The sequence below is a fragment of the Corvus hawaiiensis genome, chromosome 3 (genome assembly GCF_020740725.1).
Source record: "Corvus hawaiiensis isolate bCorHaw1 chromosome 3, bCorHaw1.pri.cur, whole genome shotgun sequence".
NCBI lineage: Eukaryota > Metazoa > Chordata > Aves > Passeriformes > Corvidae > Corvus > Corvus hawaiiensis.
This window is the reverse complement of record NC_063215.1, coordinates 14,767,543-14,794,919: the sequence shown is the minus strand read 5'-3', so window position 1 is coordinate 14,794,919 and position 27,377 is coordinate 14,767,543. Positions and strand designations below refer to the sequence as shown.

The 27,377-nt window shown below is 36.5% G+C and overlaps 1 protein-coding gene across 3 annotated transcripts in view; it reads right to left on the bottom strand.

Annotated features, from left to right (window-relative positions):
• The window catches only part of ROCK2 (Rho associated coiled-coil containing protein kinase 2), a 108,544-nt gene that overhangs the window by 26,184 nt on the left and 54,983 nt on the right, over positions 1–27,377 (bottom strand). For 2 of the 3 annotated variants that reach the window (XM_048298886.1, XM_048298883.1), the window contains exons 4-21: positions 23,102–23,239; positions 20,265–20,525; positions 14,479–14,623; positions 11,969–12,107; positions 10,191–10,282; positions 9,213–9,372; positions 8,566–8,629; positions 7,108–7,173; positions 6,734–6,813; positions 6,279–6,327; positions 5,410–5,545; positions 5,190–5,281; positions 4,691–4,937; positions 4,269–4,375; positions 3,452–3,611; positions 2,586–2,746; positions 2,005–2,189; positions 767–836 (exon numbers count right to left, since the gene is read on the bottom strand). In XM_048298886.1, the coding sequence (XP_048154843.1) occupies positions 767–836; positions 2,005–2,189; positions 2,586–2,746; positions 3,452–3,611; positions 4,269–4,375; positions 4,691–4,937; positions 5,190–5,281; positions 5,410–5,545; positions 6,279–6,327; positions 6,734–6,813; positions 7,108–7,173; positions 8,566–8,629; positions 9,213–9,372; positions 10,191–10,282; positions 11,969–12,107; positions 14,479–14,623; positions 20,265–20,525; positions 23,102–23,239 (2,352 nt within the window). The remainder of the gene's footprint in view (positions 1–766; positions 837–2,004; positions 2,190–2,585; positions 2,747–3,451; positions 3,612–4,268; positions 4,376–4,690; positions 4,938–5,189; positions 5,282–5,409; positions 5,546–6,278; positions 6,328–6,733; positions 6,814–7,107; positions 7,174–8,565; positions 8,630–9,212; positions 9,373–10,190; positions 10,283–11,968; positions 12,108–14,478; positions 14,624–20,264; positions 20,526–23,101; positions 23,240–27,377) is intronic. The other variant, XM_048298884.1, reaches the window with a different exon arrangement.

Below are 27,377 nucleotides of genomic sequence, written 5' to 3'. Positions count from 1 at the left end.
GCTGACTACAGGTCAAGTGACAAACAACTCAAAGTGTACTTACTGCAGGGATTTCAAGACAGATTGTCTCTGGCCCATCTACAGCAGTCAACTGACCTCAATTCTCCCTTTCTCTCCTTTAATGTGCATAATGTTTTCATCTATAAAACTTTAGCGAGGCCTTTTCCTCACTGACCTATATCTATAAGAAAATCTTAATTTTCTGTTAATACTGAAACAAGCCTTTTGGCATCTCCTGCAGTGCGACTGGCTGTGCACTGTTAATTAAAATTAACCTCCACATACCAGTGATGATTTTTAAGTACAATACCTATTATATTCTGGTGCACCTTACCACAATGAATCAAAAACTCCCAACAGATCACTACCAAGTTCGGTTGTAATGCAAAATTTCCTTCTGAGCCGTAAGTGCACGTGTTTTGTCACACTACGTGAGAATACAACTCTTCTCTACCATACAGCATGGAAGAGATGCTGAATGCAAAAGGCCTGAAACCAGCAGAAAATTATTCACACTGTGGAAAAATGAGCTGCTTGACTCCCTCCCTCTGAACTCCCCACAAAGCTGGGACATTTCTCAACATGAGCTCTTTCAAACTGCTCAGTAATCAAGACCAAGGCTGCAGACAACACTGAAGAGAGGCACGAGAAACAAGTAGGTTTGGGTTAGAGATGTGAAACATCTGATGGCTGAGGGGGAAGAAGAAAATCCAACACTGTACTCAGTTATCAGATTGATATAAAAATAAAGCAGCATAAAACATACTGAGAAATATTGTTCGGCTTCGAGCTGGTCTTGAAGCTCTTTCATTTGCCCATCTGCATCTTGACGTTCCCTGGAAAGGAAGAACATGCTTAAGAGATATGAAGATATTCTAAAGCAGTAAACAAAAAAGCATTCATACTCTTGAGATCTCCAATGATTTCCTGTCCTAAGTAACATCAGCTATTAAATCTGAAGCTTCCTCTGGGTACCAGCTCTCTTTTTCACTTGGACAGCTGAGAATACTGCACTAATAATACTGTTAACACACCAACTACAACAGTGTCATGAAGTTTAACCCGTAAGAGACACTGATAAAGTAATCAGCCAGATTACAACAGAATCTTATTTCCATGTAAAATGTCACTGATCAGACTGGTTGTTTTGGGTCTGTCGTTTGCTAGAGCACAGTCTGTGAATGACTGTATTCCTTGACACACGTATTTTCTTGAATTCATTTGTTATTAAAACAACAGTCAATTCCATAACAACAGAAATGTAGCAGAAAAGACTTCTGCCAGTGTTCCACATTATGGCCACCTTCTACATGACTAAGTGCATCTTGCTGACAGAAAAGACAAAGCACAGGGAGATAAAACATTAGAAGTCATAAAGGCACTAGGACTGAGATTCATCTGATATGTGTGGAAATCTCATCTTTTCATTCACATGAAAGCACTTTATGTAAAAAAAAAAAATTATTTATTTCCTTATTTACTATCAGGTGCAAATACTACTTTTAAGACCTTGAAGAACTGCTGACACTTCTATCAGAAGGTCCTACAGATGTGTTTAAAGATCTAGATAGTAGTACTAGATATTTCCAATGGTTATGCTTTGTAGCTCTGCAGTAGTATTAATTTCCAACTCTGATAAGCTCTCCTAGTCTAAAAATTCCAGTAACTTTCCTCTTCACTGAGGTCCTACATCATTAAAAAAAAGTACCTAGACCTTCAGTTAATTAAGTGTTTCTCTAAAGTCTTCAGACTCATATTTAAGCTGTGTGTTTTAAGATTTTCAGGATAACAAACATCTTTTAATACAAACCTATACATTGCTGAATCGCTAGGGCAAGTCTCAGTTAGAGTCACTGTAAATTGTTTCAAACAATTAAGTTTTGCACTGTAGAACAGCATATTCTTTGCAGCAATTTTTTAAAATTAATTTTGCTCCCAACTTTTGTTCCAAAAATATTTCAAAAATCAGTAACATGAGTAAAGCATATAGAGCAGCTTGCATACTTGCGGAGTTCATTGTTTTGTTTTTCCAGGCTTAATTTGATTTCCTGAAGGTGGTTATTCTCCTGTTTTAACTGCTTCTCTGACATTTTCAAGGTGTTGACCTGCTGCGTTTGCATCTTGAGGTCATTTTGAGTGAGACAGCGCTTTTGTGTTTCTTGTTCTATTTTTAATGTCAAGTTTTTTACCTGAAAAAGAAACAGACACCTGTGAATTTTACAGATCTACACAGGAAAGCAAGATTTAAACAGTCTCTAATTGACTTCCTTTACATCTTTTGGTAAATCAAAGCTGCTTCCTGAATAAAGGCAGTAGCCCACATTAAATTACCTAGTTTTTCCACGTCAATCTCACAGCATTTACCTTACTACAGAAGAAAAACCTTTTAAGATGAATAATGCTGAAATATTTCAGGAAAATGGCACCACATTCCATGAAGTAGATTTTTTAAAGTTCCAGAGACAGAGAAGGAAAACTTTGTTGCCATTTTCATTCACAAATATTTCTAAGTACCATAACAGGAAAAATATTAGGACATTGAAAACAAGATTTGACTTAAGACTCCTTCTGTCAATGTTCCTTACATCTTCACTTAGTATATCCTTTTGCCGAAGGAGCTCATTTATTTTCTGTTGCGATTGTTTGAGATCACAGTCCAACATGGAGCGCTGCTTTTCAGCTTCCAACAACCGATTTTCTACTTTCTGCTTTAAAGCTCTCTCTTCCAAAAGTTTCTTCTCCATTTCTGTGAAGTAAAAGATATAAGGCATCAGTGAAGTGTAAAACGGCAGATTTTGGAGGCCGAAGGGAAGAGGATGTCTGCTCTGTACTAACAATAAGCCAGATGTTTCTCCTTTTAAAACTGAAAAGAAAGACTACTTGAAAGTGATTAATTAAAATTTTCACAGTAAACACACACACAGAGGATGATTTTGCAAGCATTTCTGACAGAGCTATTTCCTACTTTTGAGTTTCTAGATAACTTCCAGTTTATCTGCAACACCTCTGAGATGAACAAAAAGGGTGGAATTTTAAAAATAAAACATTTAAATCTACTGTGTTCTGTGATATTATAAAATCAAAAAGCTGAAGCTGTTTGGAAACCTGATATGCCAAGTCACTCAGCCATTACTACTGAATCATTTTTGCCCATTACTACATTTTTAACCATTACTACTGAATCATTTAACAAGACCTGCACGCTCAAAATTTTTATGAATGCTCTGCAATTGGATGGACAGGATCTGTAGGTAGCTTTTTAATTAGCTGCAATAAACATAAGCCATTTAATTCAAAAGTAAGAGCCATCTTCTGGAATTTTTTGGTGATTATCCCTCTCTTCATGGTATTTCAGTTGTCATGAGATGTACCAGAATATGCACAGTGAAAGATTTTATTATCTACTTCGTGTAATTCACGCCTAAGTCCAACTGTGATGTCAAATACATACCTTTCATGGCTTCAGATTTTGCTTCCTCTATAGACTCATAGATCTTGTTTTTGTCTGCTAATCGTGCTTTTGTGGCTTTATGTTCAGCTTCTTCTTGTTCAAGGTTCTGCTGCATAACTTTAAATTTATATGTCATATCTATTTCCATGTTGCTCTTTTCCTGTTAAAGAAAAAATAAACTTGAAATAAAATATTAAATATATCAGGTTAGTGGCAGAATTTTGAACAACAGCAACATGCTTCTTGGAAGGATCCACAGAGTAGAAGAAAGTGTTCAGGCTAACAAACTAACTGACAACTCATTTCTACAACTGTTTTTTTGTGAATGCCAAAGCACTCTAAAAATGTACGGTGACATCCCCAATTACAAACAATTACAGAATTACTGCCTTAACAACCAACATTATGTAATAAGAGCAGCTCAAAGATTAAGTTTATTGAAGAAATTTTTCAAGACTTTTGTTTCAGTAACAAATTTGTTTAAAAAATCCTATTAGCAGAGGCTCTTTTATTTTTGGCAATAATGAGAGTCTAAAGAACTCCACACATGAAATGAAATGTTGCTACTGTGCTGTTAAGCTACACACCAGAGTACATTATTAGGTACTTATGTACTTTAGAAATATAATGTATCATGATTTTGTGGGAAATTAGGTCTTTTTTCCCCCCACTTCTCAAATTGAAAAAAAACCAAAAAAAGCAGAAAATAAGGTTTACTTTTTGTATAGGTTTGGTCTCAATGTCTCAAGTAATAAAAGCACAAATTCAAAAATTTCGTAAGAATCTAATACCAATGTTCATTTAACACTGCTGTTACCTTTTCTAAATCTGTGAGCTTTTCCTGCAATTGTCTCTTCTCCATTTCCAGTTTGGCTAAAGCACTCTTTCCATTTTTCACTTCTTCTTCAAGGCTAGATATTCGACCTAAAAGTTACCAAAACATCAGTGAGGCTGGCCAGTGTGTGAAAACAAGACTGTACTTTAGCTATTTAGAGATAACATTTTTGAAATGCAACAGCTTCTAATTCTGACTATTAAGAACTTCTCCTTTGGGGTGATTTTAAAAGTTATCAATAATGTTTTACAGATGTTATCACACATTTTCTCTTAAATGCTCTTCACAATTTCGTAACATTTTATAAAACAGCACATTTATCTAGTCACAGTCTGAAACTCAAATGACACCACCCAAACCAGAAACAAGAAGCAATCTTAATTTCAAAAGATTTGCAGGAATACCTTGTAAATCACTGATAATCTCTGATCCATGACTTCGATCTCTCCTTTCTGATTCTAGAGCTGACTGAAGATTGAGATACTCCTTCTCCAGTTTGAGTTTTGCATTCTCTAGCAGGCAGTTCTTATCTTGTAGTTCTCTATTATTAATTTCCAGCTGCTGGATTTGCTTTGTGCTTTCTGTCTGGTTCTTCCTTAACCTGGCTGCAGTATCAGACTCTGACCGCAGCAAGGAATTGGCTTCATCCAACTAAGATTGATTAAAACATATTTCAGAAACAATTACAATATAAAACCCACTATTTCTACTACAGAATACTAGGTTTTATGGATTAAAGAAATATGAAGGAGTATATTTTAAGATTACTTTTGAACACCAAAACCTGTTGAGAAAGAACAGCTTTTAAAATGCAATTACACATTTCAAATCCCTCCACTGTTACCAAAATCAGTACTTCAAACAGTGATTATTTTAAAAGAAAAAAATATAAAGTTGGCATACTTGTCTTTGTAGTTGATTGATTTTTTCATTGGATATTTGAGAGTTCTGATTCCTCTTTTTTAAATCTTCAAGTTGATCTTTCAAACTATTAACTGCAACAAAAACAATTCAACATTGTTAACCACTGTCATGAAAACGCTTCAACTGGAACTATAATTCATTTATTTTAAGTATTAAAAACCCACATCAAAATGGAACCTTCAAGCATGGTTGAACATACCCTCATTTTCCAAATTGCGTTTCTTATCTGCTTCATGTTCTGCTTTTCTCTGGTATTCTGTATTCTTATGCTGAAGAAGAGCCTTCTCTCTCTCTAACTGCCTGACTGCAGACTCTACATTCTTCCTTGAAGTTATCTGGATGCATTTAAAAAAATACACCACTAATTACACACACACGAGTGGTATTCTTACACGGTAAAACACAGCTCATGCACTCAGTGTAGTCTGTAATGGAGGAAGCCAGTCTATCTGCCTGCTGCAAACACAATGTATCAGAACACGTGGTCAAATCCAGTCCAGGATGTCTATGGCTAGGAGCTTTGCAATTTAAATACTGTTTGATCATCTGGATTTGACAAACCTGGTAGACCTGCCTAAGCAGTCACTCTGGGAGCACAGAAACATACATGTATGGTAAGGTCTTGACATACACCTGCATGAGCAATACATTAAGTGGTACACAGCCACATCCAAATTTGTAGAAGCAGTAAAGTGCAAAGCTGGGCAAGAAATAGGGTCCTTTTACTAATACCAAACAATGCAAAGCATGGCCTTCCTCCTCTGGAAACACTGCTCTCACACCTCCAATTTTTAAAATCTATATGGGATATTTGTATCATGCTGTCTGCCAACTTAGGAATATGGTAAAAACAAGTTCTGGAAAGAAATGTGCAGTTACAGTACAGAAATCATAATGAAAATATTTTAGCAGTGACAACAAGGTCATGCTTACGAATACCAAGGAATCAACTGGTGTTATTTTCTACAAAATATACAGCTCCTCAAAAGCAATTTGCTGTTATCGAAAGAAAAAAGCCATGCACAAGTGTTTAAAGTTCTAATTCCAGTAAGAAATCTATGGCCTTACCTCTTCATCGAGCTCTTTTGCTATCTTCTCTAAACGAACACTTGTAGACCTGAACAAATTTGAAAAGTAACTTTAAACCCTGCTGATAATATAGAAATTAGAATATTTGGATGCGTCTCACTCATTTTATGTAAGGTACTTTTGTCTCATTAACTTTATGCAAGATATTCTATTTTCAGCAATAGCATGAAACCTCAAGGACTGGAGAAATCACTAAAATAACAGTGAGAATTCTTATAGGGAGTTAAAGCAAAAAAAACCTCAACAAACCCAGTAAAACCACCCCAGTAGTCACAGGAGTAGCAAGAACTAAGCCAGCAACTTACAGTGAGTGAGGTCTGCTTGCAGGGTTGGGAATCCCCGAAGTGGATTAAAAGGCTTTTATAAGTATTCAAAACCAAAAGGTCTAATAAAACTTCTTTATAAACATACCAAACATGTTGAAACATTCTCACCTGTACTTCTGTTCTAGTTCATCTTTGGCTTGCAATTCATTACTGAGCTGTTCTTCTAGCTTGCTTAGTTTTTTCTGAAACTGTGTAAAATATCAAAAAAGCATGGCCCACATATAAAAATGTTTTCACAGAAAACAAATGTAATTCAATTAAATAACAAAACAAGGGAAAGCAAGGAAAATTAATTCCATCTTCCAGTATATTATTTTAAAACCATCACTAGAAGGTTACATCTTTACAAGGTATTAATTCTGATGATTTTAAGTATATGGATTTATAGCAACAAAATTTGTTGCATGATGAGTTGAATTGAACACAATTATGTGCCACAGATTGTGAGTCAATAAATTTATATGGGCAAAAAACATTGTTACCGGCCCTTTGCTGTGCTCTGCAGCCAGAGACTTTCCACTGCAGCAGATGTTTTTGGATAGCATTTTCTAAATGAAATGAAAAAATAAAAAAGGGGTGTACATGACCAAATTGGACAACATTCAGGTAATATGACTAAACATGTTCAGTGACCTCACATAAAGAAGAATTTCTTCATCTTACACCTTGGAAGCTAATGAACACTTTTCAGGTTTGGAAATGCTTTGTTTTGCTTACTAAAATATTTTTTTAAAAATTTGTGAGTCCAGGACCCAAATATTCATTAAATAAATTATAAATAATAAATTTTTTATTCATCTCATGACTTCAGGCTTTCAAATGCATTTATTTTCCTCCCTTCCTCCTCTTCCTCTACCCTCAAACACGAAATTAAAAATGTAGTTTTGTAAAATGCTTTATAATTGTTAAAATTAGAAAATTTCCAGAACAGGGACACTGAAAAGGACATCAAAACCAGAGATTCATTGCTTGAGAAAATACAAACTAAATAAGATGTCAGAAGTGAAATGCAAGATTTTACCATCTGCATTTACTATCACAACATAAAGCAAACATCATGAATGTGACCATATGTATTTTAAACAGCAGTACCATTTCTCTTTAAAAGGTGAAGTCTAAAACCATTCATCTATTCATCAATGACAGAAAGGAAGTGGACTCTAATAAACATTTGCATTTAAATTTATCTGATCAATACATAATGCATTTCCTTTACATATTTTTTAAACTTTGAAAAGGAATTGTAAGTTTTAAGAAATGTTAACAATATACTATCTACACTTGAATAATACAAATGTTTAAGCAACATAATGAAGTAAGTATATGAAAAAACCATAGCTTTCCTATAATGCAAATTTAAATTCATTTGTCAATCTTCAAAAGCTGGATAAACATGCTTCATATGCTCCAACTGGAGTATGAGTTAAACATTCCTTTATCCCTGAAGGTGACAATTTACTTTTTCAAATTCTGAATAAATCAGTCATGAATCATTAATGTAAGTGTGGGACCTTCCCAAGAGTAATGCTGTCTGTAGCAAACAGAGTCTCACACATTGGCTTTCCAAAGAAATTCTGGTTGCAAAAAGAATTTGAGAAAAATCAGTATTCATTTACCTTCATACTGTAGCACCTTAACACTGAGTACATCTGCTTCAAAATACAACTGGTTTACTGCTAACAATTTGGTGAACATTTAAGATACTTCACATCCACATAAAATTATGTAGGAATTTTTTTATTCCTTTCATAATTCAGATACTATACTTACCTCTTTGCTGTCCTGTAAATAGAAAATATCATTTTTATTGAGGATCATTAAAAAGACAAAAAGCCCCTGACAAAACCGCTTAAAAACTTATTTTATACTTCGTCTTTTCTTAACAGACTTCACAGAATTAGTTAATCATACCATTAATACTAAGGAAAAAAGGCACTAACCTCATTTTTACTAGATTGCACAGATTCATTTTCTCTGCAAGACTGAGAGGAGTCACTTAGCAACCTGTCAAAAACAAAAACAAATCCCTCCAGCTCTTACTCAAGTTTTAAACAACTCTGGCAACTTTGCCATTTTAATCAATTCTCTCAAGTCTCAATTTGTCCTATGCTGCTCTCAGAATGGAGCTTGTTTTATTTTGGTGTTAGTGCATCTTTCTGATTTTAATCTTTTCTTAACAGAATGTTTATAAAACTACAGCTGCTTGTAATTTTTTAATTAATATAATTATTTAATTATTCAAAATGAATTCTAGAAAGTTATTGTGCTGTATAAACTTCTAAAGTAACTAATAAAAACCATTTTAGAAAAAAAATTATGAATCTATCAGAATTTTAACCTTAATTGATTTTTTAAGATATTGTATGATTTTGTGCATATAAAAATACACTGTTTAATCAGAGTTATCGAAATAACTGAAATAGTAATTAATTATTTTACTCAAAGTTTGCATTTTGTATCTTCACAACTGGATATAAATTAATAGAATGTAAGGAATAAATTATGTATTTTGAGTGAAAAAACTGAAAGAATAGAAGAGAAATGTGCAGGTATGTTTTTAAAAATGCATCTCAAAGTTATCGCATACAAATTGTCTCTGTAGTAGGTAAATCCTATGAAAGGCAGCTGGTTTCCCACGAAGGCTTTGGGGATTGGAAAGGTTTCCACGTCTCCCTTGTCGTCCTCAATGTCATCAAAGTTACTGCTATCTATATCACTGCTAAGCTCAGGAACAACGGGAGCAGCAGCTATAAAAAAGGGGAAAAAAGATGCATTTCACTCCAAGATTCAGTCTTGCTATATACTTGCTATATACTGGTATCTCTCTAGTGTTAAAAGACTGTAATTTTAAGTTGTCCTTAAATAACTTGGAGTAAAATATATATTAACCAGACAGCAGATCTGGAAATACTACTGTGAACAATTTTTTCTAGACCAATCTATTTTTGTATTAGTTGCCTAATGCATAGACCATCCATTATGCAAGACATATTTGCTCAGGTAATCACACTTGAGAATAGAACTTTAAATACAACCATCATTTTAAAAAATCTTAGTAAATATATAACTTTAGAAGTTATGACAAACTTAAGAGCTGAACTGACATACTTTCCTTTTTTACCTAAAGCTATCACGTTTTCAATACCTTACATGAAAAGCAATAAAACTGACAAGACCACTGTCAAACTACTGCCTTAACTACCTGTAGATTAAAAGAAAAATGAAACAAAACAAAAAAACCCACTTCAAAAGAACAAAAGACCAGAGAAACAAAACCTAACATGCATTCCTTTTAGTTAAAATTCTGAAACACCCAATTCTATTGTTGAAAATGGAAAGGTCTACGTTAAAAACATGATAAAGGTGAGATAATTCCAGTAGGAAAAATGTGTATTTACTAACCCTTACTCGTATGAGGTTTTATAATACAAGTGATAAATATGAATATTTGAACAAGATTCTTGATAGATAGAAAATACTTAATTTATACAGCTGAAAGTTCTTTTTTTCATTTCTACTGTTGCAAATACTGAATAAAATAGAACTTTTAACCTAATTTACTTACTCTCTCGAATGTTGTCCCAGTTCCACTGATCACTTCTGAAGAAAGGGTGATGCTTTATTTCTTCTACCCCATTTCGCCCAAGTCGCACATCCCTAAACAGCAATTAATCCAAAGTCACATTAGGAAAAACAGCTTTTTCTTGGTTTTTTTTAAATTTAAATTCTGACTTGTCCATAAGCAGCAATGAAACTTTCAGTAAAGATTGTCTGTGTTAACCACATTAATGGTCAAACAAAACCAAAATTTAAAACCCACCAACCACTGATCTGTAGTTTCTTATATAAAATGTACTGATTCTTAGCATGCGCTCTCCCTGTAACTGCTAAAATATCCAGAATCTGGAGTCTGCCACGTGGGGAGTAAAGCAAGAAAGAGAGCACTGAGGCAAAAACTAAAAAAAAAACTAAAAACACAAACAAAAACTCAACACCCTTGGGGGAAATGATACTGCAGAACTTTCGTGTGAGCCAAACCACATGACAGATCGTAAGACGCAAGTGAAGGAAGGTCTAACTTGCTGCACAGAACAGTTATTCAAAGCTGGACTAAAATAAATATTCTAAGAATTCCATCCTCTGCCCCACAACTAACCCTGACACGTCTCTTGCTGATATTTGCCACGAAGTAAATCTTAAGTGCAACAAGAAACTTTTCGTTTGAACAGAGGAGTCTCTCTTGAAACTACGTACAAGAAAAGGACATAAAAACAATGCATGGAAAAGAAGCAATAAATCACAGGGTCGATGCTTAGTCCTTCTTCAAGTGCTTCAGCAGCGATCACGCAGCATCTGTTTCAAATAAATTGCTCAAGCCCTGTGTTAAATATAAACAGGAAGAGGGACACACGTAGTGGAAGTCCACCTTACCACATTTACACTATTAAATTCTAATCATACTTTCTCTCTACCCTTCAGCTACTAACGGTGAAAAATACTGTTAAATAAAGCACATCCTTCCTGACCAACCACAGTCTTGCTCAGTACAGCAAACAATCTCTCTCTGAATGCAAAACCCATTATAATGCATTTTGTTTTCCCAATTCCTCCTTCTATAGTGGCCAGATGCCCTGCTCCAGCCGAGTTCAGATGATGACAGGAAAGCATAAGAAGTCATCATCATTCCAGAGTTAACTGTGGACCTACACTGTTGGTCTTTTAAATCAGTGAAATCAAAGATTCTCTCTGCTTTCTGAAACTAAACAAAATGTAAGTGTTCAGGTCAAAAACAAGCTTCCACAGCTTAATTTCAGTTAGTGACTTAGTCCCATAAAGGGAAACTTCTAGGATAACAATAACCTTGCAGGTTTGTTAGCTGTATTTACCAATTAATGCAACAAAGCAAATGAAAAAAAAATTTCTAACACTCTAAGAAACCTTAAACAAATTCAGTAAGAACATGCTTACTTTCAGAAAAGTTTTTGCTTCCAGTTTTTTTATGTAACACCCACATAGACATTGAGCAAAACAATTTTGTCACTGCCCTGGAAGTTGCGAATTACTTTCAGCCTTACACGTTTGTTACTGCAATTGGAAGGATTTGTCCAGCACAAACTGTGTTGTTAACAAGAGCTGTCTGAAGTGCTCATAGAAATAAAATACAATACCTGGAAAAAAACACCTCAAAGAAAAACTAGAGAATGGGAGGTTTGGCAGAAGAGATCTGAACAGAGATCAGGAGAAGTAGTAGAAGGAATTAATTTTCACAATATACCATCCAAAATAAATACAGCCAATACCATCCAAAATAAAAAACAGTGCCAGAACAACATATGCACTTACCTATCAGTTAAAAAGGCACAGATAAGGTTCTTTGCATGCTTAGAGATTTCCACATCATCTGGGAAATGCAATGAGTTCTTATGATCCATAATTTTACTGTATGTTCCTACTAGCGAGTCTGCATAAAAAGGAGTATCACCTGAAAATAAAATAGTAAACTGGCTGTGATTTTACATCATGTTTAAGTTATGTGAGTTGAATAAGACAAAAGATATAATGAAAAGTCTACAAGCAGTTTACCTAGAAGAGTCTTTTATTAAGAAAAAGAAAAAAATTGGACATGCAGGGTATAAAATAATGTATACTACTACAAATATTCCTTCCCTAAAACATCTGTGTTACAAACTACACCATTTCCCATCCTGCCTATCACTACCAGAATTTTTTATGGTGATATACATGTTTTGTTCTGCCTTAAGACTCTCAATATATTTTCTAATTTACATAATGGCTGACACCCATATGAATCAATCCTTAAATACTCCAATGCTAAAATGGACCAAAACTCATTAAAGACTTGCTAATGCACATTTGTGGGAAGGAATCCACCAAAGCTCTCTAAAGACCATTTGAGAGGCATCCTCCCTAAGGGATGTCAGCTCTGAGCAGGAGCCTTCCCAGTGTGTTACCACACTGTTAAACCCATATTAATAAATCTTGTTGACTGACAAATTACATCAGCTTGAGTGCCCATATAAACATGGCAGGTGGCTTTTAAAATCATAGACCTTTTTCATCAAGAGGTTTCCAGCTGAGGCTGTAGTTAAAGATATTTCCAAAGGAACTCGACTTAAGAAAGGTAAAACTGGGGCAAGTGAAAAGAATAGGCTGCGACAAGGCAACTGACAGTCAAATTAATGGGCAACATTCTCAACATACAAATGGTTTGGGTGTGTAACCAAGAAGCTGCAACTTTTACAGAAATCCTATCTCCCAGCTAATCCATAGGTTTAATAGAGAAGGTGAACAATCAGTCACATGAGCTAGGCTCTTTCCTCTGTTGTGGTGTGCTGTGTGCAGGCAGGAATCATCTGGCATGGCAGGCTGCAGCTTTCCAACAAGGAACTGAGCATTTCAAAAGCCACGAACATGAAAAAATGTACAAACAGACCAACGGACAACAACTTTTCTGCTTTCAAAAGAATATAAATACGACAATCGTAACTTTTGTCTCTTCCTGTCATTTTATAGCAAAATAAGAAATTGGTACACACCACTTCTAGACTTTTAGTAAATTCATTAGGTTGCCATACCAGTGCATTGCAGGTGGGGATCACTGATACTGCTGCTGCCTCCCTCTTTCCCAACCTTCCTATTCTCAATGGTCTTCTGTCTTGGAAGCTCTGATTTTGGCCACACCTCAAAACTATCTTAAGTCACTGAACCAATGTTAGGATTCATCATGTGACCAACATTTAACCTTTTAGTTAAGCACACAATAAAATTTTCATTTCATAATAAAATTACCATTTTCATTAGTTCTGCAGCTTATCAAAACCAGAATAACAAAACAGTTTCTGTGCTTTATTTGAAGTGCAAAGTTTTAGAAGACCATAGCCAGAATCTGATACATAACCACAGACAAAAATAGATACTTTCTCCCAGTGTGTGGGATATGGAGAAATTAAGCAATATTTTCCTCCTAAATACAAGGGGGGGAAAAAAGAGGCTCTGAAATGGTGAGAAAACATTCCAGACAGCTATGCCCAATATTTTAAGAACTGAATAATTTTATTTACTGCTAAAATTGTTCATGAGAGACTATTAACTATAAACCACACATTCGTAAAGTCAAAATGCTGTAATTCTGAAAGAGTTGGAAATAGTAATAGCATCGTATGTTCAAGTGTCTTTCCTGGCTCAGGATACCAGAAACATCAAATCTGCAATATTCCCAGAAAATGCTGATTTGGATTTTTAATAACTGTATGCTCAATTCCATCCTTCCATAATGAGTGTTTTGCTACCAGACTATCATACTGATCCTCACTGTATTTTAAGATGCAGATGACTCATCTCCTTAACAGATTATATTGTATGTTTGATGCCATAGCAGTCCAGTGTATTCTACTAGAAAATCCTGACTCAAGCACAGAAGAAAGAATCAAGCCATACTTCCTCATCTTGACCTAATAGAAGACACTGATGTGCTGTGGAAAAGGAGAAAAGGACAGCCCTGCCCTTTCCATTCCTTTCTCATCTCTTGTGCCCCTGCAAACTCAGTCCTGCCTGAGGTGGCACAAACATGGTGAGGTAGCTGACCCTAGTTAAAACTATTCTAAGAATTAGTTTTAAGCTGAACTGAGTCAGGGAACTAATCACTGAGCAAGCACGCAAACAGCTGTCACAGCGCAAGAGTGACAGAGAGCAAAGAGAACGGGAATTAAGCTGCAGCATCAGCCAAAAGAAGCTGTTAGGGAGGTAGGAGCAGCCTCCATGCAGCAAGGTACAGCTAAAGGCACAGGAAAGACTCAATGATAATCTCATTAGCAGAAGAAATCACTACTTACCAACTAACATCTCAAAAAGGAAAACCCCTACAGACCACCAGTCACATTCCCGTCCATAATAACCATCACCCCCCTGCGATTTCAGGACTTCGGGCGAGATGTAGTCGGGGGTCCCCACGGCTGTGTCGCAGCGCACCATTCCTGTCTGTGCAACAGTAACAATACAAACAGCTCAGTTCGAGGGGCTTCTGAGCACCTCTTTAACCAATTCCTCTGTTAGTAGGACAGAAAAGCATAAAAAATATAGCCTAAAATACTTGGTTTGAGGAGTGTGTTTTAAAGACTATTTTTTTATTCAAGAAGCAATGTGGATTGAAATGACATTTCTTGGTGATGTGCTTACCCCTGCCTACTCCATAATGATTTCTCTTAACTTCATCTTCCCAAAATTCAACAATTTTATTTTTACCATTGGTTTCAGTATGAAGCTACGCACCATACCAGACTGCTCCTTTTCTGATTGAATTCAGGGACAAACTTTGGAATAATTTTGACAAGTTATGAATTCTAGGCCCTACAAAGCAGATACATAACAATTTATTCAGGCAATAAATCAAGTTATAGGTAAATTTTTATAGACACAGCTTGTTTTTTGTTTAAAGCTAGGAAGAAGAATAAAAGGAGAAGATATTTTTAAGGAACAGCAAAGCTTTTTTTTTTTTTAATTTTTTTTTTATTAACATATTACCACAGTTGTATCAATGGAATGATTCCTCATCCTCTGCTTCACACTGAGAAACTAAAAATGTACGGGTTAAGTGGCGCAGAAGCATCAATCAGATCTGCCAGCATTCTGGTTCAGAGTTATAAGTCTTGTTTCCTTTAATCAAATTCACTGAATTCACTCCTGAGAGATCAGATGGATGAATGAAATGAAATCCTGGATGAAGTTAGAGAAGTCCAAAAAGACACTCATCTTTTATTCTGTTTCTCAATCTGAAATTTTATCTAAGTCATCTTACAAAGGTTCTTCATGCATTTTGCCATCAGCATGAATGGCAATATGTATTAATTCTGAATATTAATACAGAATATTAGTAGCAACAACTAAGGTCAAAATATATATTTAAAGAAAATAAGAGAAACATTCCTTTTCGGGAATTGTACTGATATGCAAAACTTAGACACCACATTACAATATTCTTTCTCATACACAATATGAACTGTGAAAAACTTTTATTTCTGTACTAAAACAGAATCCAGAAAGTCATGAACCAGCAGGCAAAAACTAAAGGGATGACCAAATACCGTAGAGACCTATGGAATAGTTCAAGCACTCCTGGCAAATGCCTATTATCTTCTATGATTCCATGCTAAAATTGAAACCTAAAGAAATTTTAACTGCTCAGTTCCAGAATGAAGAGCAGGTAAACTTTTGCATTCTATACTGGATGAGATAGCACATAGCTTGTTCATACTGGGATAAGAAAATGAAGTTAACTCTTTCCAGAAGATCTAATGCATTCACTGGGAAAAGAAAAATACAGGCAAACACACTTTAACACTGCAAAATAAACTAAAGCTCAAAGACTACAGAAATCTAAAGCTGACAGCATTTGAAACTGTTCTAGCACATGGCAGGGACCACTGTCTGAATGTCCAGCTTGTCACAGCACTGTGGGCACTAACCTACATGTCTTCTCTGAAGCCTAAGCCTCTCTTTACTTTGAGCACAGGAGGAATTGCTCTAGGGTTATGTGATTCTGCTCATCCAGTAGGACTGAGGCAACTTAACGAGGTCTCCAACACTGGTATGTGTCTATCTCTTCCCTATCCAAACACAAAATTACAACAAGGGAAAGTCTGAGTTTTTGCTCAGTCAAGTCGGGTTGAAGCCACCTGAATCCCTCCCTGGCTAATGAGATTCTTTAAAAACAAAGTCACCCAAACAGTTCTGAAAGAGTTCTCTGAAGTCTGCAGCTTCAGTCACAGCCTCACCACCTTGACACCTAAGCATTTAGTAACACCCCATTTCCCATCCCTCTACAATTAACACACCAAAGCAAGAATACTTTTTAATATGTTACACAGGTTGATATTTTCTGAAGTCTTAAACAAACAAAAGGCTGTGCCAAAAACCAGCCAGACCTACCCAAGTCTGATGGCTAGTATGAAGCAAAAGGAAAGTCTTTTCAACAATGTTACGGATGCTAGAGAACTCCATGTAATAACACCTTAAGTTTTCAGAGAAGATGCCAAAGAATTGAACAGTAAAACAAAAAATATTTCCACAGTAAAAAAAGGCCTTGCATGCTAACACCAGTTGCAATGGACCATAGCTCTCTGAAGCACGTGGAGCTGGTTGTACTTATTCCCCATACCACTCTCTACCTTCTGTCTCAGGAATTTACCTAGAAATGCATTTACAGAACAGCCTGGCTTGGAAGAGAACTTGAAAGATCATCTGTCCCAAACTGTCATAGGAAAAGGAGCTTATATAAGATTATCTAGCACCCTGTCCGAGTGCATCACAAAACCTCCAGCAATGGGGATTCTACCATATCCCTGGGGAGGCTGGACCATTATCACCTCAATATAAAATTCCCAGATTTCTGTTCCACTCATTTACACATTTCTTCTTTCCAAGAACTTGGGTGTTGTTCTGTACGTATTTTTAAGTACTGGGCACCTTAAATACCACAGTCAGACTCACTTCTGTGATCTCTGGCATCAAAGCTGAGTAAACAGGGACAAGCCCTCTGTCCAGTACATAACACCTTGGCAGTCCCTGCATTCTGAAGAGACTTAAATGGCGCTGTATTCTCTGGGCGATGTGTTACTCCTGTGTTTCAAACACCAAGCCTCTATTTATGCCTGAGTAGCACACTTACTCTAACAGTTATCATGTCAGGAGTCTCAGGCCAATGTTTTACCTGAAACTTTTCTCATCACCTCAAAAGATCATGGTGGACCTTGGAACTCATCTCCTGCAGCTATGTGAGAGATGTACAGTGCACAGTTTAAAAAAATAGGCTGTCCAGGAGACACAGCAATGTTCTTGCTGCTCCTGACAACTTGGTGGTGAGACTGCTGTTTCCCGGCATCATTCAACATTATTATATTGCTGAAGACTAAGCAATTCAGGTTTCATCTTCAGGAAGATCTCCATCAGACCTGAAGGACTTGCTGTCTTGAACCAAGGCTGACAATCAGGCTCTCCCTCAGGAAGTTCCTTCCAGAGCTGGAGGGTGTTTGTGTGGAAACATGAGAGGATTGCACGTATCAGGTGTTAATGCTGCAGGCAGCTTGTGCACTGTCCTGCAGACAAGGGACTGAGGCAGGAAGGATCCAGCAGAGTCCTCTTCACTGCACAAGCTTCAATGAGAAAGAAGCTGGGTTCCATAAAGAAGAACACACTGCTTCTTTCAGCTGAACTGCCTGGGCTGAGGCAATAATCCCAAGTGGCAAACATCCCTTCTTTTGGTCATATATTTTTCAACAGATATACTCTGAATCTGTGCTCTGCTGAAAGCTCAGTTAGCACAGGACAGTGCTATGCATGGCAACCTGGGAGCTCCTGGCCCTACGACGCCTACCAAAGCCAGCAGCTGTCTAGTTTCTTACACAACACCTGAGGATTAGACAGAGCCTGGTGAGCCCTGCCCTGGTCTACCTTATCATACCTAAATAGCAAAAAAAGGGAACCACAATTCCTACTAAATTTTTGACTCTAACTCCATTCTTTATTCAACAATAGAAATACTCACTTTGTTGTAGATTTTTAAAAAGACAACTAATTTAAAAAAAACAACCAAACAATGAAAAACAACACCGCAAACCCCCAGTTATTACAACTGAGTTACATAAACAGAACAGTTCCTTTTATGCTGGAAAAGATTTCTAAAACACTTAGCAACTTTTTCCACAAAATTATAAGGAGAAACTCTGCTGCAAGTGTCTGTTCTGGCCTGGCTGACTTAAGCAAACACTGAACACAATTCCACAGCAAAGGTCAGAAAAATCTCTCAACAAATTTTCCTGGGGTCTCAACAGCATAAGGAAGATGCTAATGCTCACAACTGCTAAAAGAGATCCAAATCCAGAAAAATAAATCTGTATTGGGTAAGCATATATTTTCTACAAATCAGTCTGCCAACACCAATATTATGTTTACACAGCTGGGATGTGTTCATGTTTTCTAAGAAGTAGCATGAGATTTGGAGACAATCCAGAACCTCTCAACTTCTAAAGCTTCCTGTAGAAAAAATGTTTGCCATTCCACTGAATCTGAGAAATACAAAGAACTTAAAATGTAATCTTTTAAAAAATTAACTTCTCTGGGAGATCACTGGTCTGCTGATGATGCCCAGTCTAAAGCGGAGCTCACTGTAACTTTTTACGAGAAACTCGGATGCATTTCTCACATTTATAGTATCATCATCCACATTTTAATATTCCATTCTTTTAACAATAGAAGTGAAGAAGAAAAAAGTAAAAGGCGTAGGTCCACCATTTCTGGGGTCCCTAAAACAGCACAGAGGATTTTTATTATGAGCTTTTTGATGCTTTTTTGTTGTCACTTCCACTGAACAACAGATTCCCTTAAGACATTATGATCTACAAACTCAAAACAAATATTAATATTTTTGACTAAATTAAGAAACCATGTACTACTTTGGTTCTTTTCAATTAGAGTAAATGCTGTCCTCCAAAATATAGGCAAGTAAATCAACAAAATTGAGGTAAATATTATCTTTGCCTTTAGAGTAACAACTACAACATCAACAGAACTAAACAGACTGAACTTCAATAAACAGCTGCAGTTGGACAATGATGAAGTTAATATATCATCATGTGAAAAAAACCCCACCCTAACCAGACACAGTACTTCTAGATACTGCTGAAGAGACATTAACTTAATGATGCAAATGCAAATTAAGTAGATTGCAGAAATTATATCAAGCACTGCCTAAACAATACAGAAAAAAACCCAAAGCATAAAAGCAAATAAGCTTAAAAGGATCACTCTAGCCAACACTACTACAGAACACTTTCAAAGACCAGGTAAATCATAACACACATTCATATACAATTCTTTTAGAATATGTTAGGATTTTTCATATTCTGTAAATTACAGCATAACACCGTGTGTTAGGCAAGATTCTAAGACTGCGAACTACAAAAGGTAGTTTTATTTTCAAGTTTTTTTGATAATATCCTGTTAAAAATATTCCTATGCAGTCTCATTAGAAAACTGTATTTGGCTGTACATGGTAAAATCTGGACAATTACATCATTTAAATTGACATCTTGGCATCTTGACAAGTAACTAACAGATTGTGATCAATATATCACATACCACTGCTGCCGTACTGTGACCTCATTTGAATGACCACTAGAGGATGCTATGAGAACAATTAGATACAGGAATAAATCACACGGAATGTATCTTGCCTATAAAATAATTTCATTTACAAAAAAATGTCACCTTATGAACTGTTCCAAGGTTATTAAAGTTGAAACTAAGAGTTATCTTGCAAGCTTTTAAGACATTTGGCAAAAAAAATGTACCTCAGAAATTCATAAATACACATGCTTTCAAAAACAGCGAAGAGTAAGTTTATGTCCTTCTTCCGTGTGAGAGAACAGTTTATAACAGAAAAAGTTACACTACTTAAAATACTCTTATATTTAAAAGTAGGAAGCAACAAACAACTTTATAACCAAGTAGATAATTTGATGAGTGTTCCTTTGGGTATTATACTTCATAGGACAATAACCTTAAATTTAGATGTAATTTAGAATTACAGTTTTATAGATGGTAAATCATTTAGTTGCATACTTACTTCATCCATTTTCATGCAAGTGCCAAAATCTGCCAGCTTCAGATGCCCATGTTTATCTAAAAGCATATTGTCAGGCTTCACATCTCTGTGTATCAAGCCCATGGAGTGAATTGCATCAAGAGCAAGAACAACTTCAGCTGTGTAGAACTTGGCCCATTTCTCAGGCACATCGTAATTGCTCATAAGGTTTACAAGATCTCCACCTGGCATGTATTCCATTACCATGTACAAATACTTGTCATCTTGAAAGGCACAAAATAGCTGCAACGTTAAAAAAAGGAAAGGAAAAAAATGCAATTACTTTTCAGACACCTAGGGAAAAGAATAAAGCCCTTTATCTTGAAGTTTCATTAGACCTGAGAATATGTTTTCAAGATTATTTTTAATATGCATCGAATATACATTTTTCTCTAAATTATGACAGTACCTTGAAATTTACTGAACTTCAAAACCCCCTCATAATTTTTGAGAAAGTGAAAAATATTTCCTCATTATTTTAATACTATAGGCATCTATCTATCTATCTATCTATCTATAATCTCCATGTTTCTTGGTATTAAGAAGTATCAATGAGTCAAAACGCAAAGTATCAAATCTGCAAAAGGGAGCATCATGTTCTGATCTGAAAATAGCCGAACAGTGAGCAGCATCTTAAACTGTTTCTAAATATTCTATATTATAAATTCCTTATCTCGGTACATGTTTGAAAAGTCACTGCACTGCTGACTTTGTCCTAAATCAACACATATTGAAATAAGAAATAAAAACAAAATGTTCCTGAAGACAGCTATAACACAATTCAAAGATACTGTACTTAACAATAAAATACTGGTCTGGTCTAAGTTGCAGTCAGTATGTTTCCTACTGGCATGATAGTGAAAGTTCAGTTCAGTCTCTTTAAAATGTATTTCAGACCTAGAGTGCTGAAGTTTTAGAGACTCCACTCTGTCATCACCAGGTCTGAAAACAGCTCAGTCCAGCAAAAAACATTACTATCAACTGTTCAGTGACTGGTGTGAAAGTCTCTGAAAGTCTCACCTTATTTCTCAGGGAATACTGCCTTACCTTAAAAATGAAAATCATTCACATCTTTAAATTACACACACAAAATTAAAAGGCAATTGAAAAATAGGATGCGTGGTAAGGACGAAGTCAGAATCAGGTAGACTGTGGAGGATGAGGAACCATGAAAGGTGGGTATGTTATTATGGATATTTGACATTCAGATTAAAATGAACTGTGTAACTTGTGACAGAAGACCTAGATTAGAAATATATATTTTAATACATATATATTGCACTGTGTTTGCACAAATGGATAATATATACAATATAGAGTACAATAATGCATTGGGTCATTAAAATCTAAGTGAAGATTCAAAATAATCTCTATATCCTCACACATAGAGATATTAATATAACATAATAATAAATAACAGCACTATGTCTTTATACAGCACTTTTGTTACTGCCCTCAAGGGATTTCATTAAAAAAAATTTAAAACTATCTAGGGCTCTTGTTTCATGTTTTTCACATTGAAAACTAGACACAGAGAAGCACTGTTATCTGTCCCAGTTTCTAGATCAGAACAGGACCTACATTTTCTTCAAACCAGCTCAGTGTCCTACCCCTCTAGACAACATCACCTAAATATATCACACTAATACACGTAATCATAGAAGGCACAATTGCAACTACACTTTAGTTCATCTGCTATTTACAAATACAGACACACATTTATATCCTGCTTGTGACAGTTTCCTTTGAAAATCCACGTCATGCATTTCTCGTTACTTTCAACTGCATGTGAAAAATAGTTCCTGACAATTACTGTTACTAGAACAAAGAACTAAATAAAAAAATTATCTATTTGTTTAAGTATTTCTGCTAAATATAGGCAAGAGCAAAGAACATGCTCAAAGAGCAAAACATCTAAATAAAAATCTTTGTTTACCTGAGGTAAATTGTTATGAAAAATATATGGAACACCTAAAGCCAGTCTTATTAAATATACAGAAGCATGGCAATATATATGAGAGCATTTAAATTAATTATTTAACAAAATTAAGGACTAACAATTTCTCCAAACACACGCTTTCACTACTCCTTTTGTTGACTAGTGCAATTTACCAGTTACAACAAATGGCAATAATCAGTACTGATTGTTCCCAAAGGCATAATTCACATTACAGCATCTTGATGACACACGTCATGAGACAGCTACGAGTGACGGTGTTCAAGACCATCTGAAGAAGTCTACTCTCCATTACTTGGATATTCCGAGTGCTGGTCTGTAACTGACCACTAAGAGAAGATGGTTTCAAGGAAACCACTGCTACAGCCTGCTGTCTCGCAGACCAGGGCTGCACACTCATCCATATTTCAAACTGCAGCTGAAAAGACAGTGACTATTTAAAGGACTCTTCATACCAATTGCCTGTGATCAACTGACTGTATTATGACAAAAGACTGGAAATACCAGTCACATTTGTTTCTACATTCTTATACAGAATTTTTCGTAGTGGAAAGATAACTTCCCTATTATTCCAAACAATTATGTAAGTATTACAAAATTCTGCTTAGTTCTGTTTTATGATGCATTTGCAGTGACTAAAATGTAAATTAATCTACTTTCTAACATAGCCAAATACACAAAACTTAGTGAAATTGCTGTAAAAATGTATTTTTTAGAAGTAAAAATCTGAACCTAATTCTTGATTTAAGTTTCAGTGAAAATTCAAAACCACCTCAAACCTGGGAAGTACTTATGGCATCAGCATCATTACTATTGCTGTTCTTGCTATTATTATTATTTTACTTTTACACATCTTCCTTACCTGAACCACCCACGGGCTGTTGGCGAAGGCCATGATATCTCTTTCTTCCCAGAAAAAGGCTGAATCTGATCTCTTGATCATTTCAAATTTACTAAGTAGCTTCATTGCATAAACCTTCTGTGTCATTTTATGGCGAACCTGTTGGTTGAGAAAGAAGAGAAGCAACCTTTTTAAAACCCCTTGTTAAAAACCTGAGTACCAGCACAGTATGTTTCTGCTACGTGCAAACTGCTTTCTGGGATGCAATGCCTCCAGGTCCTCATACGCTCTGTTTTCTACACAGTAAGGATTTGAGAACTTCCAAACCTAAAAAGAAAAGCCTAACAGCTGCTCAAAAAACCCCACCATAGCAGGAAATAAAGTCTAACTCTGCTTTTATTTTCTTATTCTGAACACTGTCTAGCCATTGAATTAATTCACGTTAGAAACTGGGCAAGAGGTCTGCTTCAGCCTCTGTCAATTTTTATTTTACACCAAAACAATTGCTCCTATTTATTTTCCTAAAAAGTTCTTAAATTCACTTTAAATTGTGCAAAATTAATACAATAAATCTTGTTGGAAAACTGGAATTAAAGCTTTTATTACAAAATATGAAAATGTTTTTGAAAACTTCATCTGAATGCAGACACAAAACCAAATCCTTAAATTGCACACTGAAGTCATTACTCAGCTAATTAATCATGAGACATCTTATTTTATGAAAAACTATTAAAGGAACAGGTTTTTAACATTCTTGAGTGTTTCTTAAAGAAATCAAGGTGAGAAGTGTTCAGCTGTAAGAAGTCTGAGTCATCAGGACCTTAAGTTTCTGCATATTTTTTCCTGTTAAAATTAAAAATTCAGTGGACTAGTTTGTGAAATTGATTTGTGAAAATTGTGAAATGCACCAGAAACTTGAAGTTATGATTTTCTGGTGCATTTAAAACCCCTCACATCTAGTAAATAAAGCAGATCTCCTAACTACTTAGTTTTGCACAGTATCTGATTTTAATTATGTTACTTGAAAGAATGTTTAATAGGCTTTTCTGAACAGCTGTAGATGCAGTTTCATGACATCTGCAGTGCAAAGCTTCAGAGAGGCACCTGTTTGGTCTACAGATCTGGGAGCATCAGTCTCCTGCTCCTGAGGAGCTGCAAAAATTAATATTGCTGAAGGAATAGAAGAAGCATCAGGTGGAAGGGATAACCTTGGAAAGAGCAAGAACATGAACAGAAACAGGATTATTTAAGGACTTGCTGTTCTTGAAACTGGGGCTTTTTGCCTTCAAGATATAGGTGCAAAGGTTTTATTATTAGTATCTTGCATAGTTTAACACTAACAAACAACCTTCTTTACAGTTAGATCAAAAAACCTCCAACATAACACCAGAACAGAAACATGGTATCTATGCGCACTAACAACTCTATAAGCATGTTTTAGGACGTTAATTAGTCAGCTAGTGAAGGTGTCCTAAAGAAGTATTTTGAAAACTAACTTCTTCTCACTTAAAAATCCCACGTGGGATTATTTACAAAGACTTGGTGGTACACCACAAACTATACTCCTCTAAGCAGAGCTTTTGTAATCCTGCCCAAAACCAGAAGAATCACAAAGACCAGAAACCTCAAAAAGCTACTGTTTAATTGAAGATGCATTTTCTGTGAAAGTTCTCATTGAAGCTTTGCAGTGTATTTAGTAGTTTACAATTCCTAAAGTCACTGTGCACTCTTGCCTAGGTGCAGTTAGAGTAGCTGCCTTCATTTAAAAGAACCACTGTCTCCCACTACTTGGGGAAAAAAATTCTTGGAAGTCAGCACAGCCTGAAGGAAGCTCATGTACAGGACAGGCAAAGTAAAGAGGAGTGGGGGGCACAAAATCACAGTCTGTGCACCTCTTGAAATAGTGCCAATAGGTTATTGGCTAAATGATTTCTTGAGAAAATTTCAAGGTATGTTCTTTCTCTGTACAAAAATCCCAGAAGCAAAGCAATAACAAATATACTGGCACATCCAGAGAGTGAGTGTGATTTGGCACACCTTGCAGGTGAGCAGACCTACCGCTGACAGTCCTCCTTCTATAAGCACCATGGCCCCTGGAGTCGGCCTTTTTAGCTGCTAGTCACTGTGCTCTTTACCCAGAGCTATATTTGTACATACAGATATTGGCTCATACAGCAGATTATTCATGTATTAAACTGTCATGATGTTTCAATTTCTTCCAACTGTTAAAATGAACTGCCAAATTTAAACTGCAGCTCACCAGAGTAACTCTCAAAATAGGTAGGAAAATCCCTTCATACCATTACACTGAGTAACATGGCCTCGTTTAACTCACGAAAATGCATTTAGAAAAAATAATTTCCCTCTGCTTCAACAATCTAATACTTTCAATAAACAAGTACACACAAAAGGCATGCATAATTTCCACAGCATTCACATGGGAAGACAATCAGTAGGCACAGAAAATAACACATCCATTTGAAGTTATCAGATTGAGTACGTAGTGTTGGTAATGGTATTGTCTCTTTTATGATTCAGAAAAAAAATTAATATCCTAGAATGGAGTTTTGAAACAAACTCTAAGACTTTAAGTAATTACAGGTACCCTAAAATACTTAATAAAGCCATAAGAAATGACTACAGATAGGGTATCAAAGCTCATGGCCTGACAAATTTTCAGGTAATAAAACGTAACTGCTTTATCTGCTTTACTACAGAACTGTACATCAGCAGTGGGTGGGGAACTAAACCTAATAAACAAAGCACTTAATGAAGAAAAATAAACCAGCATCTGTTTAGGCAGGCCATGACAACCACTGGTTTGCTACACTATGAAATCAGACAGTAAAGACTGTCACCCAGACCATCCTGTAGTACCCAAACACAAGAAAGCGTTAACTCTGCTTTAGTTTTGTCTTCCAGTACATGACCAGGTCAGTCTGCTGTGTCACTGCAACGTTATAGTCCTTCGTGGTTAGACCTGTGTTGGGGTTTTAGGAGTTCTCCTTTTGTTTTCTTTTTCTCTTAAAGAATTTTCCCCATACACGTTGCCAGGGGGACAAATTACTGGGTGCTTTAGAAAAACAAAAGACCTGGCCACAGAGGGAGGGGTCCAACTGTAGTACTCTCTTTCACCTGGGCTTGTGGGCTGTTAGTTCCCGGCGTTCGGACGGAGAGAGAGGCTGGAAGGAATTCGTCAACACTGAAGGTTTCTGGGTTTTCTTTTTTCAGCTTCCTGCCTTCTACCAGAGAAACCCCGGGATTCCCAAGCCCGCCTTGCCCTGCCCCGCTGGGAGCCAGGCTGCGGCCGCCCTGCCCCTCGCTACTCTGTAGCCCCGCACGCCCTGCCTGCCCAGACCTCCGGGGTTCCCGCTGCAGCTCTGCAGTTCGATACATCTCGTCTGCCACCCGGGATTTGTGCTCGTCCCTGCCGTTCCAGCCTGCTGTTCCTGAGAGTCCGGCCGGACACCGGGATCAGCTGCCCAGGGGTTTGTGAAGCTCCTTTGTCCCATCCCTTCCCGGGATCCCAGGGCACCGGTGCCGCGTGCTCCCCGAGCTCGCTCCGGAGCGCCCCCTGCAGCCGCGGGGGAACCATCGCACCTGCCCTGCTCACCGGGAGCCGCCAGCGCCCCTGCCGGCTGCGAGCGGAACTGCACCCGAGGGGAAAGGGCCTGACAGCCGAGAAGGCTGCGACTGGGTTTGTGGTTCTGTTTGCTGTTACTGCCGTAGTTATTGTTGTTTGTTTGCCTTGTTATACACATATAGATATATAACAGTAAAGAACTGTTATTCTTATTCCTCATATCTTTGCCTAAAAGCCCCTTAATTTCAAAATTATAATAATTCGGAGGGAAGGGGGTTGCATTTTGTTTTTCATTTCAAGGGACACTCCTGCCTTCCTTGGCAGACACCTGTCTTTCAAACCAAGACAACCTGGGAGAAGGAACTATGGATAAGTTTCAATTTCAAATCAAGAGGATTTTTCCACAAGTGAAAACAAACAAGAGGTACTCAGGATGTGCTTTTCATAAATTACTATTTCTGCATAAACCAGAAGTAACATATTAAGCATCATAATTCAATTTTTCTGTCTGCCCTAGACACCAACACATTTATTCACAGCACTGCATAAGAGAAGAAGTGATCTGGCAGCTGGCAATTGTTTTCTTAGCTTTTCCCATCATAACAGACCCAGCAAAACCAGAGCTCAAGTGTAGAGTTTAATACTTCTGGATTTATAAGGAAATTGTTTCTCCACCGAAGTCAGATGCTCAGACCAGAGTCATCTGATCTCTCT